General features: G+C 40.3%; 1 protein-coding gene across 1 annotated transcript; it reads left to right on the forward strand.

The window, feature by feature from the left end:
* The first annotated feature begins 4,709 nt into the window (after positions 1 to 4,709).
* Positions 4,710 to 18,482, forward strand: QPCT (glutaminyl-peptide cyclotransferase). Its single transcript, XM_051615817.1, has 7 exons — positions 4,710 to 5,040; positions 9,129 to 9,275; positions 11,510 to 11,791; positions 14,316 to 14,489; positions 15,337 to 15,436; positions 15,943 to 16,059; positions 18,155 to 18,482. Exons 1-7 carry the CDS (start codon positions 4,918 to 4,920, stop codon positions 18,298 to 18,300), a joined length of 1,089 nt encoding a protein of 362 aa, XP_051471777.1. The 5' UTR covers positions 4,710 to 4,917; the 3' UTR covers positions 18,301 to 18,482.

Consider the following 18,482-nt stretch of genomic DNA (forward strand, 5'->3'; position numbering starts at 1 on the left):
TGTTCTTGCCAAAGCTCTGCACCAGATAACTGAGCAATCTTCGTTTCCTTTTTCCTCTACAGTGGGACTCCCACACGCCACCACTGTAAACATAGAGTTTGCCTCCATAAACATGATTTTTGATGTTTAGCACAGCAAGGAGTCATAGTCTAGAGCATTTAAACTGCAGCAAGTTTCTCACATTGTGAGTAATAGCCCTAAAAATAGCTGGTTATGGATGATACCAGATGGATATTAGGTATTACTAGAGCCACTGGGCAAAGATTATACTTATTTGTAAAGAAGCTCAGCTCTACACCATCCAATAGGGTTGGTGCCATTTAATTTACTGCCCTAAGCCATAATAGCTGCTTTTTCAGAAATTAGAACAGAAGATGGATTAGTTAAAATAAGTTTATTACAGAACAGAGGAAAGCATCAGCCAAAACAAAGCAAACTGCTATTAGTATTTGTGTGGTGGTACTTTCTACCAAACAAATATTTCTGAAGCCTTCGAAACTGTTCTGTTTGCAAAGACCTCTGAGTAAAACACATTTGAAAGCAGCTTTCCATTTTAGCATCTATGTACACATACATGTGTGCATGTGCCCAGCTGAGTCTGTATGACTATATAGCTCAGCATCATGACAACATGAGTCCTCTCTGCACTAAGAGGGTGAGTGTTCTGGTTTCTTATTTTCTTGACTACCATAATTCGTGATTTCCTGTGGATTTCATCTAAGTTCTTCATCTTTTTTCTCAGCGCACATCATTCCCTCAGATGGCTCAGTTGTGTTTACAGCTCAGACCTTTCCTTACTGAAGCCCATTCCACTTTAGAAATGTCACTCTCTTACAGCTTACAGGATACTAGGAAATAGAGGTAACTTTTATTGTATTTATTTGCTTTTATTAAAAACAAAAAAAGCAAAAATGTTCTTCATTCTGTATGAACCACTAGCTCTATATAGACAAACTGCATTTGTAACAACTGTTTTACAACTCTAAAAAGTCTCAGGTTTTCCCAGTTTGAAATTAATGCTGACAGCATGTCCTGGTTTGAGCCAGGATTAAGCCAATTTTTCTTTTCACTGATTTTTTTCCCTTCAGTAAGCTTTCTTTTAACAGATGTCTTTGGACATTTTTTATCTGAAAATGAAAACATAAAATAGTAATTTCTATTTCCCAGTCTGATACCTGGAATATTTTCATATCATCTAAATGGGTTACAATAAGGCAATGACTTGATCAGTGCATTTGTCTGAGAAATTCCATAAGAATGTGCTGCCATGATTATTTTTCACTGCTTTTGACACCAATCTTGAATAAGAAATGCCCCCATTCAGGATTTGAATTTGCACAATCTGCAATAAATGCTTGCAGAAAGAGGAACTAATATACCTTTGGACAAAATGTCAGAATGCTTTTGTTTGTTTTTTCTTTTTGAAGTTCATGGGCTCCTTTCTTCCCCCTCTAAGAAAACTGAAAAAGAGTTAGGAGTTCAGGTTTGGTTTGGATAAAATCCTGAAAAGTGGACGTGTCTCTGAATTACCTTATCATCTCAGTTTGAGCCCTTAGCTGAACTTTGTCCTAAAATCCACCTCCAACAAACATTCAAAAGTTTAACATAAGCTTAAAAAACATGGAATCAAAACTTACCTTGGTATAAATCCAGGTAAAACAATGTGTATGTGTATATATATATAATTAATTGCATGCAACTGACATTTTGAAATTCACTTACCTTTCACTAGTTTAAAGAATGATCTCACAGATCCATGTGCCTGCTGGGTGGGTAGCCTCATTCATATTTCATAATCCTACTGTACCAACTCTGAAGTATTATTAAAACTTATTAAAACTTTGTGAATACACAGAAGCAGAATTTCTCACACTTCAATCACCAAGCGCGGTACATCCACAACCTGAAGAAGGCTCTCTTACAAACTCCACCAAGACCAGTGGTGGACACGTGGCCTGGGATGAATAGCAGCTCAAGCCCACAGAATGTCGAAAAACACCCATCACGTCCAGGACCTTCTGCTTCTCTGTGACCACCAGTCTCGCCACTCATTCCCTCTGGGCTGTAAGAGCAGTGTATAGATTTCCAAATATGCAGCAGCCCAAGCTGCCAAACGTTGGAAATCTCAGACTGTCTATCCTAACTGCTGGCTTATCTCTGTTGACAAATTTACCACAGCTGAGGCAGAAAATGGCCTTATATTAGGTGGATTCAAAACACAAGAAAACCACACTGACTCTCCTCTCCCTGCCCTTGAAAGAGCTGAGCATCAAAACTGTATTTGAAATGTTGGAAGGTGCAGGAGTCCCCCTCCTTGAAGGAGCAGGCGTGCATCAAATCCGCAGCATTGGACACGGCGTTTCTCCAGAGTTAATAACCGAGGTAATGACAGAGCGCGCAGCCTCAGCTTCCCAGAGGTGATTGGGGCTGAAACGCTCACATGCTGCAGCGCCAGCACAGGCAAAGCTTCTGACGGTGCTGCCTCCAACATCTGTCCTTCGGGACTTCAGTAGGTGGCACTGTCACATCAACGGGGTTACAGCAAAGGAACAATGAACAGACTGTATTTTCACAACTAACGTATGCTCTTCTTCAAATAATCTGCCATATTTTATTTTTTTTGCTCTAGGTGATAATCTGATTACATTTATTTATTCAGAATGATAAACCAACCGTTTAAATGTATAAAGGAGAGCAGCTGACTACTGCACAATTCGTTGACATATTTTCAATTTGGAAGTATGGAGTAAGCCACATGTTTTTCCTTTAATCCTTGGAAAAACAAAACGTTCATCACCTTTGATTTTTTTTTTTTTTTTTAGAACGTTGTGCATTATTTTGGTTAATATTTATGTAATTCTCTGTTCAGGTGTGTGCTGCTGTGATTTCTGCTACATTTTAACAGATTTTTTAAATTTCTCTTCTCAGTCTTTCCTATATTGTTAGGCAAGGAACTTTCTGGGGTGGTTATGAGTAGGATATGAAGGTCTCCCCTTTTAAAAAAATCCTGTTCAACCTCTCTAAGCACTTGGTCAAGCACATTTTTATCTGTGTTTCCCATGTAGGTGAGATCAACACTGTCTTAAGCTGACTTTACAGTTGCCAAATTCATAGTCTATCTATCTAAGAATTGTAGCCCTCAGTGGGATCACAGTCCCTTAGGGCAAAACAGCGTAAGCTAGTCCTGAATCAAGCAATATTCTTGGCAAATTGCTCCTGTAGCTATTTGGCTTATTTTGTTTTGCTGGGTTTTTTTGTTTGGTTGGTTTTGGTTTTGTTGGGGGTTTTTTTGTGTTGTTGTTGTTGTTTTTTCTGCTAAATTGTATAAGAACCCTGGCACATGAGCCAGAAATTTTGTCCAGCATCTTGGTCATATAGTCAACCACAGGAAATCTGATGGAGGGGCAAGATTTTTGTTCTGTTATGTAGTCCTGTTGGGATCACTGTCATCTTGGTGGGTGGATTTAGACTAATTTCATGTGACTTGATCTCTGCTGACATGCCAGGGCTTTTACCTATGAATCTGTAAACCATGCTTATTTTTCTTACTAATCAAATGATTGCCCATTTCTCCCTATTCACCAGTCACTTGGCTTTGCATTTGGAACAATTTCCTACCAAAGCCACATGTGTGAAAAAATGGCACTGATTTAAATTACTTCTTTATTTCTTCATAGATGAAAAATTTGGATACAGCCACATTTTGAGGCTCAGCTAGAAGGATGGTGAATCTGTGGTAAAGCTATTACCACCAGAGATCCCCATCTGTATGCTGGGCAGCAGAACCACCAGCTTTTCTAGGAAATCTGTGGAATCTGGGTCAAGAATCTGCAAATCAAGATATTGCTCCATTTCTCCACTACTTTATGTATAAATCCAGACACTTTGAATACTTGCAAAGTTATAGTTTCCAGGATGCTGCTTTCCAGTATGAGGCTGAAGAGCAGCAATATGATCATGCCTGCTTCATCCCTCCCCTCCTCTCTCCTTTAATATAAATTTCTTCTAGTATTAAGTCTGAACTACAAGAATCATGTACAAATTGGAGACTTTAAGTGGAGTATCTGCAATGCAGAGGTCAGATGTTTCAACAAAACCACAGAGCAAGGATGATGATGTCAAATGACCTAAAGAAGGGCTTGTGTGCTCAGAAGCTTTTATCTTTGGTGTAATATTTTTATTTGGTCTACTGCCAAATATTGCCTCACCACAGATTTTGCTTCATTGATAATTCATAGTATAATTACAGAATTTAAAACGCCTGAAGACAGGATTGTCATTCTGACAAGTATTGTCAGTTTAGGCCTAAAAAAAAGATGGTAAGAAGAGCTTATAAAATAATACACGGTTTTGCAGTTCTATAGGTCTTTGCCTTTCAAGGCCCTTCCCGAACACTCATTTCGAAGCGCTCATCAGCAATGAGCCGTGATCAAGGCCTGTGCCCAGCCGGAGCGCGCGCAGAGATCCCCGGGAGCCGCTGAGCCTCGGTCCATCCCAGCGCCGTCCCTGGACACACAGACGGGTTTTCAGGGCAAACCGCAGGCTGCAGCTTTGCTCGCGGTGGGAATCACGAGCCCCCCCCCCCCGCAACGCCCCGGGGGACGAAGAGGAGGAGGAGAGGCGGGAGGGGGCGGCGGCGGGATGGGGGCTGGTCGCAGCAGCCCTCCGGGAGCTGCTGACGCGCTGCCAGGGACGAGGCTCCTTTCGGCGGGGAGACGAGCGGGAGAGGCTGGCAGGGCTGCGGCGCACGCAGCTGGCGCCTGGTTCTGCAGCAGCAGCAGCAGCAGCAGCCGCAGCCCTCCTCCTCCTCCTCCCTCCAGCTGGCCCTGGCTCTCCCCTTCCCGCCCCCGGGCCTTGGGAAGCGGAGGGAAGGGGCCCGCGGGGGCACTGGCGCTGCCGCGAGGGAAGAGGAGAGGGATGGCGAGGGGCGAGGGGGCAGCGGCCGCCCCTCGCCTGCTCGGGGCTCTGTGCCTCTCCGCCCTCGCCTGCTTCCAGCTGGTGCGCGGCAGGGAAGCCGGAGCAGAGTGGACCTTGGAGAAGGTGGGTCGCCTTTGCGTTTCTCAGGCTCTCCGTGCCTCCGCGCTCGGGTGCGGGGGTAGCGCCTCCCGGGCGGCAGGGACCTGCCTCCGTGCGGTGCCCCACTCCGCCGGGAAACCTGGCACGGCCTCGTGTCACCCTGCCTTGGGCACCACGGGGGCTGTCGGCTGGGGGTCAGCAGCCCACCCGCAGCCCGGGAGCCGGTCGTCTCTGCGGGGAGCTCAAGTGCGGGTGGTTGGCGTGGCTACCCTCTGACTCCCAGCTAAGGGCTGCAGAGAAGTCTTCTCCATACGTGTGTCGTGTCGACGGCGCCTTTCACAGCACCTGAGCACAGGCAGCTAGAGCCACAAGCTTTGCCAGGGGCAGTTAGTGAATTTAAGGGGAAACCCACACAGGACAAGAAAGATCAAAACCCGAACTTTCCCTGTAACATTGTATTACAGTTCAGTTTTCAACAAGATCATGGTGTTTGGGAGGACAGTCTGAGAAAACAAAAAGCTCTTCCAGGAGTGACGCACATTTAGCTAGGAAAACCAAGTTGGGATGGTGTTGATAGCTACTGCAAAATTGTTTTGAAAGGATATCATATTCTAGTATGTTGTTGAGCCAGACTGCATTGTTTTTAATTCAAAGTGTTGTATGAACTAGTCAAAAAAGCAGTCTCAAGGTAACATCTAATGAAAATGGTAATGAGCAGGAGCCCCTCAATTTCTCTGTGTAACAACTCTTAGTGGTCGATTATGAAACACTATCATAGTTTCTTCATGAAGAACTAAACCACATGGAACTCGGGAGAGCAAATTGCAGTCAATTAAAGGACTTTCCAAACTGAAAATATACTTCTAGGGCCCATCCCCAGGTATTTGTAGAAGAGCTTAACTCAAAAGTTTGGCCAGAACTGGCTGAACTCCACTAATCCAGCACACCTTTCTCTTCAGCAATAGATCAGAGTCCAGGCCAAACTGGCAAAAAGAAGCTTCCCTCATACATTTTCTCTTACCTTGCACGTTCCCTTTCTCCTTGATTTTACTCACTTGCCATTCAAATACGTGTTGGGTTGTTGGGGATTTTTTGGTTGGTTGTTGTTTTGTGTTTGGTTTTTTTTTAAAGAGAAACTTTGTAATTCTGTTCTATTAATTGTATCTTTCTATATAGCTCCTGTATAGACTACACATCTGTAACATATGTACATATATGAGAATATGTGAGGCTAAAATCTTTAGTCATACTAGTCAACATACAAGTGTGTAGCCCCTGTGCCCTTTTTTTCAGCCCCCTTGAGCCACACCAATACTCTTTAGCTCATTCCATTCCAGCTAGTCAAATCTGCTTGCCAGTGAGGTAAGCAGTATCATATAACCGCAGAACTATAGCATCCAAACTCCTCTGCCCATGCACACACCAACCAACAACCACTTCCTCTTCCTCATCAAATTCTTGTCCCTTGACAACTTCTGTTCCTTCTCCCTAAAAGGATGTGTGAGCCAGAACTTCAAACTCTTACAGCATACAGACCTTCCTCTCCTCTCATTGAGGAGGAGGAATCAGGTCCTAAAGTTACAAAGTTTTTAGAAGCTAATTTCCATTGCCACTGAGCTGACATGTACAAAATCAGCAAGGTAAGTGTGGGCTACTTGTAGAAGTTGAAGTCTTGCAGTTTTATGCAGCTTGGTACAAAAGGTTTAGCAGTAGCCCTGTCACAAACACATTGCTCTGCCTTCCTGCTTTGGCCACAGAGGAAGTAAGAGATTGACCAACACTGTAAGGAAAGTGTTGATCCTACAGGAAATTCTGCTTTGCCTCCTACAGATCTCATTTTGCTTATCTTTTGTTTTCATAATCACGTTTATCATTCCTTTCGCTTCCCAAATTTGTAGATATCTCCATAATTAGAAATTGGAATGTATTCCTCTCTTCTGAAGTGTTTTCATACATCTGTACTTTAATAGTGATGTTCTTTGCAAAGGGATTCAATGACCTCAATTACCAGGCATGCTGTATGGTTAGAAGTTAGATGATTCCATGTTCTAATTGAGCCCTTCACTTGTTCAACTGAAGGCATATTTTCTGAACTTCCTTAATTAATTTTCCTCCTACACTATTCTGAAGTGCATAGCTTTAGCTTTTCTGTCTCCTCTTATAGCCTATTCCTCCTAAACAGAACAGCTCCATCACAACATTTTCTCATCTGTGCCTTTTCTACATTGGTGTAAATTCCACTGTATTGAGAGCTTGTAGACTCTCAAAAGACAGCTCATGCATCTTCTACAATTTCCAAACTTAAAGAAGTTCTTTATATTAGAGGAAATGTAATTTTTTTCTAAGCCGTGTCTAAATTTGCTAGGATTAAAAATGTTAACTGCACATCCTAAAATTTTGTGTCCCTATAGTCTTAAAATTCAGCTTTAAACACTATATGAAAATTGGCATTGTAGGATTCAGTGTCTTTGTGTCTCCCCTCTGCTTAATTTCACTAATAAACCAAAATGGAATTAGAGGAATGGTCCACACATAGATAAACAGCTAGGAAAAGAAAGAAAGGTAGAGTTAAATATTTACTGTGAAGTCTAGAAAACGTGTGCTTGTCCTGCTTTGCTCAGCACACACACAAATTAAGTAGAAAAGAAGAAAAATAGTGAGGCAAAACCAATTTTTAAACAATATTCATTAGTCAGGGTAATTAAGATATCAGGTCATTACTGCAGAAGATCTCAGAGTTGATATGCTTTCTGGCCAGGTAATGTTTCAGCAGTCATTTCAGACAAATGTGAAATAATAGACAGGAGTGAGTGGGAAAGGAGGGGGAATTCTTTTGGTAACATATGATGGAATTAGAGTAAATTAATCAGTGAAAATGTCAGTTTGATGCAGCGGCCTCCCAAAAGCAAGTCAGTTGTTAAACAGTTTGAAGAAAGGAGAATAATAAAATAGACAATACTATTATCCTGCCCTATAAGCTATGGTGCATTTATGTTCCAGTTCCCCTCCCTTTACTCATCTCAAAAAGGATGAGGTAGATGGTGTACACTAAAGGGCAGCACATTGGATCAATCACGGAAGGCAGTTCTGATCAAAGAACAAATAAACAGACTAGGATTTTTCTGTGGGAGAAAGAGAAGAGGGAAGCCTGTATGATAGAAATAAGGAATGGATATGATAGGGACATCCTATGATAGTGCCTATAATAGAAATCTATAAAACCAGAAGTGGCTCAGGAAGTTCCAGAAGAGACAATTGCTAGAGATTGGATAGGTTCAAAGTAGGTACCCAAAGGGGCATCTGAGATGTCCTTGGGGATCCCACCTGGCATCAGCTACCACTCCAGAAGAGCAGAAAGCTCTTGTAGATCAAAGACATGCATTTGCCAGCCCCATGAGGATGTCTTAGATGTTCTAGGTCAACTGAAATAGCTCTAAAGGTCCATACTTAGGCAACAGGAGAGAAGGCACTTGGGAGGTAGCTAGCACTGCTAGCTGTTGTCACAGGAGACAAGCTGCCAATTCTGAGGTTAACCCATGTGACACAGCGCTGATGTACACCCCAGATGAGCTGCACCATGCTGTGTAGTCATGCCAGTATCACCACTGTGGGCAGAGGCCACAATGACACAGCTTCCCTATCTGGGACTGAGCTAGTGGATGCGCTTCTTTGCAGGACTCTACCTCATAATGCAGACACAGCAGAAAGCTAAATATTATTACTACTACTAAAAACAAAGCTTCTGGTGCTTGTCTCAATTGCAGCCTCATTTGATGGTGACATGGTTGCAGACATGACTGTATATATGTAGAATTAAGACGCTAGCAAAGAGAGATCCCAATCATGGATTGAATTCTTACAGCTAGCTGGTAGGTAAAAATTTTTCCCGTGTTTTTAATACTAGTATATTCTGTATGGTAATTAGACATATAGAAGCCACAGAACTTAAAAATGTCAATAATTTTTGAAAGAAAAGCTCTTTTAACATTGTTGTTGTTGTTGTCAGTAAATAGAAGTAGCGTAATGTATTTCCTGTAATTCTGAAGAAAAACAAGGTTAAAAGGTCTAGTATTAGTTACACCAAAAGTCTTTCCTTTTTTCCCCTTCTACAGTATGCTCACCAACCAAAAATTTTACATTCTGATGCTATTCAAGAAGTTGCAGCGAACACCAATGTTTCTGAAATGTGGGAGAATGATTTGCGCCCTTTCCTGATAGAGAGATATTCGGGGTCACCAGGAAATTACATTGTACGACAGGTGAGACAACATTTCCTGAAAACCTCTCAGAATGTCTGTCACTTATATTCTGGTAGTGCCTTTAGTGACCACTAAAGGGACAGACACATTCCTTTCATTCAGTAGAATGAACTGTATCATTGTTCAAGTCTAGACTGCATTAAGCCTGCATGACACAGCTTGCACTTTAGCTGACATTATTTCCCCCGGCTCTGTGGCATGATGGAAAAAAAAATATTGCATATTAAATTTATGTTTTAAATGAAAAAGCTTGCCTCAGGTTTGGTACCCAAAGTACAACACAACTGTTGTCCTTTCCCTTCACGTGAAGAGGTTTTTGGTCACCGGTTCAACCCCCCTGGGACCATAGACGGGGAGGAAGTAAATGACACCCCCCTGCCCTTTTTCTGGAGAGGTCCTACACTCCCCTGTGGTTTTGCTGCAGATGGGCACATCAACACAAACAGGGATCAGAGGAGCTCAGATGAGCAGCAGGTAGATTAAATGGTCAACATGTGGAGACTGGTCCAAGCACCACACTAGCTCCTTGGGCCCAGGTACAGCAGCTTGTTAATGCTGGGCTAACATATCCCAATTGCACCTGGCCCCAAGCCAGTCAAAGCTCCAGCCTGTTGTATTTGAGCCACAAGAAGTTATCACAGGGTTGCTGCCCTGTTGGCACCTCTGCTCTGCATAGACTTCTTCAGGACTATGTGCCATTCTGGCTCTGGATGACATTAGCCAAGTGGGAGACCAAAACAGTGGTACAGCTGAGTTTACTAGAAGATATTCACATCTCACTAGCCTTCATCAGCCCTTTAGGCTGTGACTTAGCAGTTCCAAGATAGCACTAATTACAAGAAGTTTATTTGTCCCTCTGCAGTTGGTAGACTGGAGAAATGCAGCATTGTTATGCCCTGTGCCTGTGTGTGCATGCCTGTGTGCATATCTCTATAGATTTAGTTTTGTGGTTTCTTTAGTGATACCCTGGAAGGCAGCTAAATGAAAGGAGAAAAAGAAAAGAACAGCTGAGCCTGGGCTAGAAAACCACAAATCATGTTCAAAATAATAGGATCATCCTGTTAGAAGGTAACAGCAGATATAAAGTAGACCCCCACCAAAGGAAGAAGAACCACACGGAGTTTGAAGTGGATGACATTTCTTTGTTACGACATAGAAAAAGCATCAGACTCCTTTAAGAGGGAAGGGTAGTGCCAGTCACAGCTAGTGCACACTGGGAACTCCATCCAGGTTTATATATTCCCTTTAATCCATAACAGACATACTTTGCTTGGCCGACAGATAGACCATACAATGCCATAAAAGCTTTCAGGGGGTGACCACAAACAAAATGGAATTTTTTTCTAGCACTAAAATTTAGTGGCAATATTCCCACTGACTTTACTAAGTACAGGACAAGTCTTCAATGTCTTTTCTTCTGTTTTCTCCTTAGAGGCTTTTCCTAATGTTTATTTAAAGAGGGAGGAGTCTGCCGTGAAGAAGCACTTTAAGGACTCATAAAAATAAGTTCCTCCACAGAGATGGCCCTCTAATACAGAACTCTGTAATAGGCATAACTGGGCTTGTGAGAGGTATTCTTATTAGATAGGAAGATACCTAAAATGAATGATCTCTTTTATAGACTCACTGTCTTAACTTTCATCTTTACATGAGCTAAATGTACAGGATTTAATTTTTAAAACATTGTTCTGAAATGTTTAATTCTTTCTTTAATTTACAGTAATCAGACTCTTACAATCTTGTAAACAACTTATGTCACTGAAAGGCAAATTTTTCATAGAAGTGAAAAAAATGAAAAAAAAAAAAACAAAACAACAAAAACACCCCACACCAAACAAACAAAAGCCCCCAGTGTTTTATTTTATACTGCTGTGGCATCTGTGTGTGGTAATTCTCAAAATAGCCATACCAAGTTCTCCATAGCCAGTTCTAACATTTAATTTAAGGGCACAACTGAGTCTGGATTTGGAAAGGTAAACATTAAATCTGTTCTGGTTACACCTGAAAAACCAGTGGGCTGGAAACTTCAGAGATCAAGATCTTAATGTGACATATTAATGGGCAATCAGTCAAAGCACCTTCGGACTCCAAAGACAAGAGACAAAAGGGAGAAATGAAAAGCAAGTCAGCCAGTCAGAAGATAGGGTAGCAAAGATCTTGCTTATTTTATATAATGACATTACATTTTTTGCTATAAAATGTATCTTTTTTTTTTTTTTAATTTGTAATCACAGCATATCAAGCACCGTCTTCAAAGATTACAGGCTGGTTGGGAAATTGAGGAAGATACATTTCAGAGATACACACCATATGGATATAAAACATTTTCAAATATCATCAGCACTCTCAACCCCTCTGCAAAACGCCATCTAGTACTCGCTTGCCACTACGACTCAAAATTCTTTCAACAACAATGGCAGGAGAGAGTGTTCGTAGGAGCAACTGATTCAGCTGTGCCTTGTGCTATGATATTGGAGCTGGCACGTGCACTGGATAACAAGCTTCAGTTAATCAAGGTAGTTTGGTTGTTTCATTTTCATTCATTTTTGGCCTTGGGACACTTTCCATGTTCTCTCTCACAACCTGTGTGTCTGCTTCTCTGATTGCTCTGCCTGTAGTAAAACTCCCATTGACTTTGAGAACAGAACAGAGATCTCTATCTACTACTTTAGAAACATTACCACATTGAAACTTCTTATGCAAAGGATGGTTGTCTCAAAATTATCTAATAAATATATACTATACAAAAATAACAATTTATACATGAATAATACACGTATACTTTCTATCTACAAGGCACAGAACTCTACTCAGAAGCACTTAGGATATCTAGTAACCTCTAAGGTCATTGACCAAGTTTTGTTGCTTTCTGAATCTTGCACTTTTAAAACCTTTTACTTGTATTCTGTTTTGGGAGATGGATGAACTATTTGCTGTGCAGGAGAGTAACACTGCTGTCCCTCCATCCCATAACCATTTCAAGCTTTTCTTTTTTGTTTTTATCAATTTTAATAGTTTATTTATGAAACAAGTGATGGCTGAGTACAGGAAAACAGTCAAGTAATAGCATAATATTATCAGTCTGTGCTACCTATGGTATGAAAATCTACTTCAGAGTGCTGCCATTGCTAGGCACAAAAATCTGTTGATCCTACAAGCTCTTAAGGCTTCTAGGATTACAAATTTGTAGGATTACAGATTCATGAGTGCCATCTACTGGTTCACTATCTACAATTTACTCATACATACCCTTAAGAGCTTTCACAGGAAAAGGTCTCCAAAATGCTTTACAAAGTGTTGGGAATTAAGATTACTTGACAGCAGTTGTTTCCAGAAACTGATTTGGTGCCTTCTGACATTAGAACATTTAAGAATTAGAAGATTAAGAATATGCCAGTGTTTTTTTGTCACAAAACAAAGCATTCCAGTAATACATATGCTTACATTTAGAAACTTCATTTAGAATAAATTTTCCTGATAGTTATCTATGAAACAACCTGCACAGTGACTTAGAGACTGGAATTTTTCACAATACGTCTTTTTTTTTATTAAATGGCTTTATCGTGTAAGATGATAGCATTTGACAAAAAGGCAAGCTAATTACTTTGCATAGGCTAACAATTGTACAGTCTGTTAACAAAATATACTATCGGATCCATCTGCTTAATACATTAGCTATGACCTTTTTGATTTGCTCATAGCAGCATAACGAACTTTGTTGTGTTTTCAGCCAAATCTATTTATACTTTTGACTTGAAGCTGTGATTTTTATCTTGACATTGCTCCAGTTATATAGACCAAATTTAAAATCAAAGGGTAAAGACATGTCACTACATCTTTCAGACCTGGGAATGTGTTAAATGGTAATAATAATTACAAATCATACTTTCTAAAATTCAAATGGCATTAATACAGTTTCCTCCTGAGTGTAATGCAAAATGACTGCTATCAAAACAGCTCGGTCCTGTGCAAAGGACAAAGGGCAGCAAAGCATTGCCATTAGAGAAATCCATATAGCACTGAGCATAATCAATATCATCTTGCCTATGTGAGCAATGTCTTATAGTTTTCCACTACTGTTTATATTGGATAAGCTCCAGCTGGCTGGGAGTTGTAGCCCATACAGGACATGACTGTTGCCAGTGACCTCACCTTTTTAACCACATCATGCAATTTAACTCAAACACTACTTCACAGGGGTTAGAATATTTATGGTAACTGCCAAGACTACAGTTCCCCAAACCGCTCATATAGCAGAACCAAACTGGGTTTAGCCATGCTGTAGATTATTAGGAAACGCTGCCATACAAACAAGGCTTCAGTTAGTAAACAGAGAAAAAAGGCTGCTTCTGCATTGGCATGAAATTTCACACAGATGTCTTCTTTGTGACCTTCAATACAGTAATCATACATATACACAGTTTTTACTGTGGTGATATTTTTGGTTGTTGAAAGGGAATGTTGTATCTACTCCACTCTCCATGCTTTGGTTTTAGGGTAAAGTCACCTGGGTGGTTGTGAGTTTCCCTGAAGGAAAAGAAATGGTCATTCTTCTCATGACTGACTGCTCTCTGTGCCTCAAAGAACTATCAACTTTAAAATACATAAATCACCTCCACTGATGTCCAACTGTAGCACAGATACTGCTCTTTTGTGGCACTATCAAGTAATAATACTAGTACTCACACCAGGTAGTGCTGCTGACATGCCTCCTCCTTATTTGAGCTGATGTTTCTGCTACCTGGTTTTGCAGACCTGTCTCAATATACTCGGCTTATGTCCACTAAGGTCAGAAATGAAACTTTTAGCCAGAACCAAAATGATACCAGGCTGGAGAATGTGTCACTGTGCTAGATAAATAATAATGACTGATCACTACCATGATTACACCATAACCTGTGTTTAACAGCCCTAAGAAGGTTTCCAAAGGGTACTTTGAAAATATACCCCCCTACTGATGTTGCTTATATGACTACAGTATTTGTCCTTTATTTAATGTTCTGGCCAGAATCAGTTGTTACCTTTCACTTCCTCCAACAGACCAGCTCAACGTCAAGACCAGACCTTTCACTTCAGCTCATATTTTTTGATGGTGAAGAAGCCTTTGTCCGGTGGTCCCCTTCTGACTCCCTCTATGGATCTCAACACTTAGCTCAAAAAATGGTATCTACTCCACATCCACCTGGTTCAACAACAAATGAGCTGCAAGGCATAGTAAGTGGCTTTCACATCCATAATGAGTAATAGTAAATTGCATTTTAAAAATATTTAATTAGTAATTGGCAAAATTCCTAGGATACCATGAACCACACCAAAGGTAATGGCAGAAGCAGGCTCATGGAAATTTTATGAGATGTGGTAAAATAGAGTTGGCAAAAGATTTTTCAGGTGAATCTGCTTAGACCTTCCCCATGCAAGTATGAGGAGTCATAGCAAAATAAAAACACACAAACGTGTTAGAAAATAAACTAGGATACCCACTTTCTTCAACAGAGATAATTCAAAGACACCAGGAAAGAGCACACACTATCAGTTGATGAGCAAACCTCTCCTAGCTCAGTGCTAAGCTACAGCAAGCTGTTTCTGTTTGATTCCTACTAACATTCTGCTTGTCTGCTCCCTTCTCCTGGCAGCCTTCTAGTTTCTCCAGTCACTGCTGAAACACTTTTTTTCTGCCACTGTATCTTGTGACTCATAAAATGTCTTTCCCTTGACAGACTCTTATTCTCTGGGGAAGAAGCAATTTCCTCTTCTTTCTCCCCACCTACCAGTTTTTCTTTTAAAGGGATATAACACACAAGCTGCAAACAAAGCAATGCAGTCTGCTCCATCTTGAGGAACAGAGAAACAGCCTACCTTTTTCCAACTTGGACAGACAGCAAAATGCCCAAGATTGGAATTGGGTTCTGCTAATTAGGCATCATGGTAGAAAAGCCAGGTCTTTGGCCAGAGCTATGAAAAATCCAGTCATGACCTATACAGAAACTGAGAGGTTTTATTGCTGCTGCTGTTGATGGTATAATAGTAAAGAATTCAGTATTAAATACTCTTTCTTCTGTAGGACCTGCTTGTACTACTGGATTTAATTGGTGCACCAAACCCTGTCTTTCCCAATTATTTTCCAAAAACTATTAGATGGTTTCAGAGGCTTCAAGCAATTGGTAAGAAGATGGGATTGGGCTTTTAACAAATTTGAAAATTTAGTGTGTAGTTTCTGAAATAAGTATTAAGTATTAAGCTCTGTAAATAAGTTTTTTTTTTATTACTTTTGTTTTACAGTTATTTAATAATGTAAAAGTTCCATTTGATGCATCTTAAACCTGAACAAATATTTTAATATTTAATTCATTAAATAACTGAGGAAGATTCTAATGTTTAATTAATTAAATAACTGAGGAAGATTCCCAGACACTTGGAAGCCAGGAAGCAAGATTCTATTACTGATTCTCGCTCTGTCATTCTTGGGAACGTGTTTCACTTCTGTGTTTCAGTTCTCACTTCTGTAAAATGACAATAATAGCACCAATCTTGAGGTCTTCTAAGTACTAAACAAATGGAAAAAAAAACAGTCACCAACTTCTTTTTCTTCTTTGACAGAAAAAGCTTCCATGTAAGCAGCCTCATATTGTCCAAAAGTTGTAATAATCACTTTCATTGTGTATAACAGAAGAAGGTCTACACAACATGAACCTGTTGAAGAATCACCTCATTGAAAGGCAGTATTTCCAGACTACTTCACATCGAGGCTTAGTTGAAGATGATCATATTCCATTTTTATTAAGAGGTACTGGAAGCTCTTATATTTTAAAGTATAAATTGAGTAACAAATGCATCATTTAGCGAACAAGAAAATGCATATGATCCTGTCTTTCAGGCTTTTTTTTCCCCAACGTGAGGGTTCCAAATCCAGCTTCGTTCAGGCAGTTTTCAAAAACTTAGCAGAATAAAAGCAGTGGTAAAACAAATCCATCCTCATTTTGCAGGAGCACAGCTCCAGTGGCACAGAGATAATGAACATTTCTGTCAGCAGTAGTGTCCTACAAAGATAAGCAACTCTGATCCAGTGGGATGTCACTACATGCCATGCTAGACAACTAGTTACTATTTCTAGGAGCAGTTACTCACTCAAGGGTCATATCTTCAAAGACTAGAAAAATCTCTAAAGATCTGTTGTCAAAGTTACAGCAAAGCTCACTGTTACCTGTTTAAATTTGGAGCAAATGACTTCTGCAAAAAATCAGATACTCAAACATGACATCCTTACTCCCTAAAGACAATGGAGGTTTTGCAGCTGTCAGCTTGAGGGATGGGAAAAATGCATAGAGTAGTCAGCAGAAATAGCAAAGGACACAATATGCCTGAAATTGTTCCTGGAATTAGGCACATAACCTGAAACTGGGATTCCCTACCTAAGCATTTCTCCAGTCAGATACCTACATGATAGCCTCTGACTTTGTGTTTATTCGTTTCCTATGGGATTAAATCAAAGAAAGGGAAAACAGTTGTACTACTGCTGCCACCTTGTCAAGCTACATTAAAGCACTTGTCCAAATTCAACGTGTGACTCCATGTCCTTCAAGTACTCAGCAGAACATCTTCAAAACTAAGCTGGGCTGAAGAGGGGCAATAGATAAGAGTAATCTCTTCTGTTTGAAATCTTCCACTGTACAGCAAGGACTAGAAGAGTTATATTGCCAGAGAAGAGTTAACCAAAAAGGAATGTAACACTAGTTCAATGAGGAGGGTGTCTACCTAGGAAAGGAAGGAGGTATCTTCATATCTAGCCCCTAATTTTACCATTGCTTATGTTCTGTTAACTACTGAGTAATGTGAAAATGCACACACAGCTTTGGAAGCAGGCACAGAGCACCTACACCTCTCCACTGAGCTATGGTTACTGTGTTCTGCTCAATGGCTCTTCAACTCAAGAGATCTTTCATTTTTCACACCAACACAGGGCGCAGGGCCAGCAAAACCAACACAGCCATCTTATACGTGTCCAGCAGTATCAAAAATCCTGCATGGGAGAAGCAGATAGAGGAAGACTATGACTACACTTCAAAAACTTTTTTTAATAATATGATTAACACCTAGTGAAGAAAACAGATTCCTTAATGGTATGCAGCTGAAAAATTAAAGAGGAAAAGTAGTAAAACGGGAAAGAGGCTGGGGAGAAACAATGCTCCCCCAAAAAGTGAACAGGAAGCAGAAGACTGATTTCACTCATCTTTTACCTACAAGCTGCAGTATGTATAGGTGTCTTGATGTATGTATATATATGCAGCGATTCAGATCCTAGTGAAGGGAAGTTCTTTTGTCTGAGGATAACAGTGGTTCTATTTTACAGTGAAAATACAAACACCCTATTTTACCATTCATGGAGAGGACTAAAAAATGCTTCAAAAAGTGTAGAGTCTTAACACTGTCACAAGAGCATGGTCATTAGTTTTAGGTCTGGGGAGCTGAAGTGGTTTCTCTGTCCTCCTGTAGTGTCTAGAAACCAGATCAACAACTACAATGCAAAGGATCTAATAATAACAATAACAATAACAATAATAATAATAATAATAATAATAATCAAGTATCACAATAAAACCACTAGCTACAGGTGCCTTAAAGAAACAAAGAGGGCAAAGTACACTAAGGGAAGGAAGGTGCCAGATTTAGGAAACAAACAATAAAATGGATGGGCTGCAGTAAGAGACTTAAAAAAAAGAAAAAGAAGGTAAAAAAGGGGAGCTGCAATAACACACACACCTCTATATAAAGTAAGCTTATTGTCTAGTTACCTGACTCTGTTGCTGAATGGCAATGTTATCAATTGGCCTAACAGAACTTCTCTAATATTTCTTCCCCAAATTTCACTTTCCTTTTAATAGGGGTTCCGGTCCTGCATCTGATTCCATCCCCCTTTCCTGCAGTATGGCATACCATGGAGGACACAGAAGAAAACCTTGACAAACCCACTATTGACAATCTCAACAAAATCCTCCAAGTGTTTGTACTGGAGTATCTAAACCTGTGATAGACAAAATGGCAACAAATTCCACTCCATTTTAAATACTGTTTGCTCACCTTCACATTTGCTGTTTTATTGCTTTGAAGAGCACTTAAGTGGCTCTTGCTAGAATGATTATGAATTCAGCTGTTCCTGACCCAGTGTATTGTGAAATCAAATAAGATAGTATTAAATAAGAATTAGTTTCA

Source organism: Apus apus, chromosome 3 (assembly GCF_020740795.1).
Source record: "Apus apus isolate bApuApu2 chromosome 3, bApuApu2.pri.cur, whole genome shotgun sequence".
NCBI lineage: Eukaryota > Metazoa > Chordata > Aves > Apodiformes > Apodidae > Apus > Apus apus.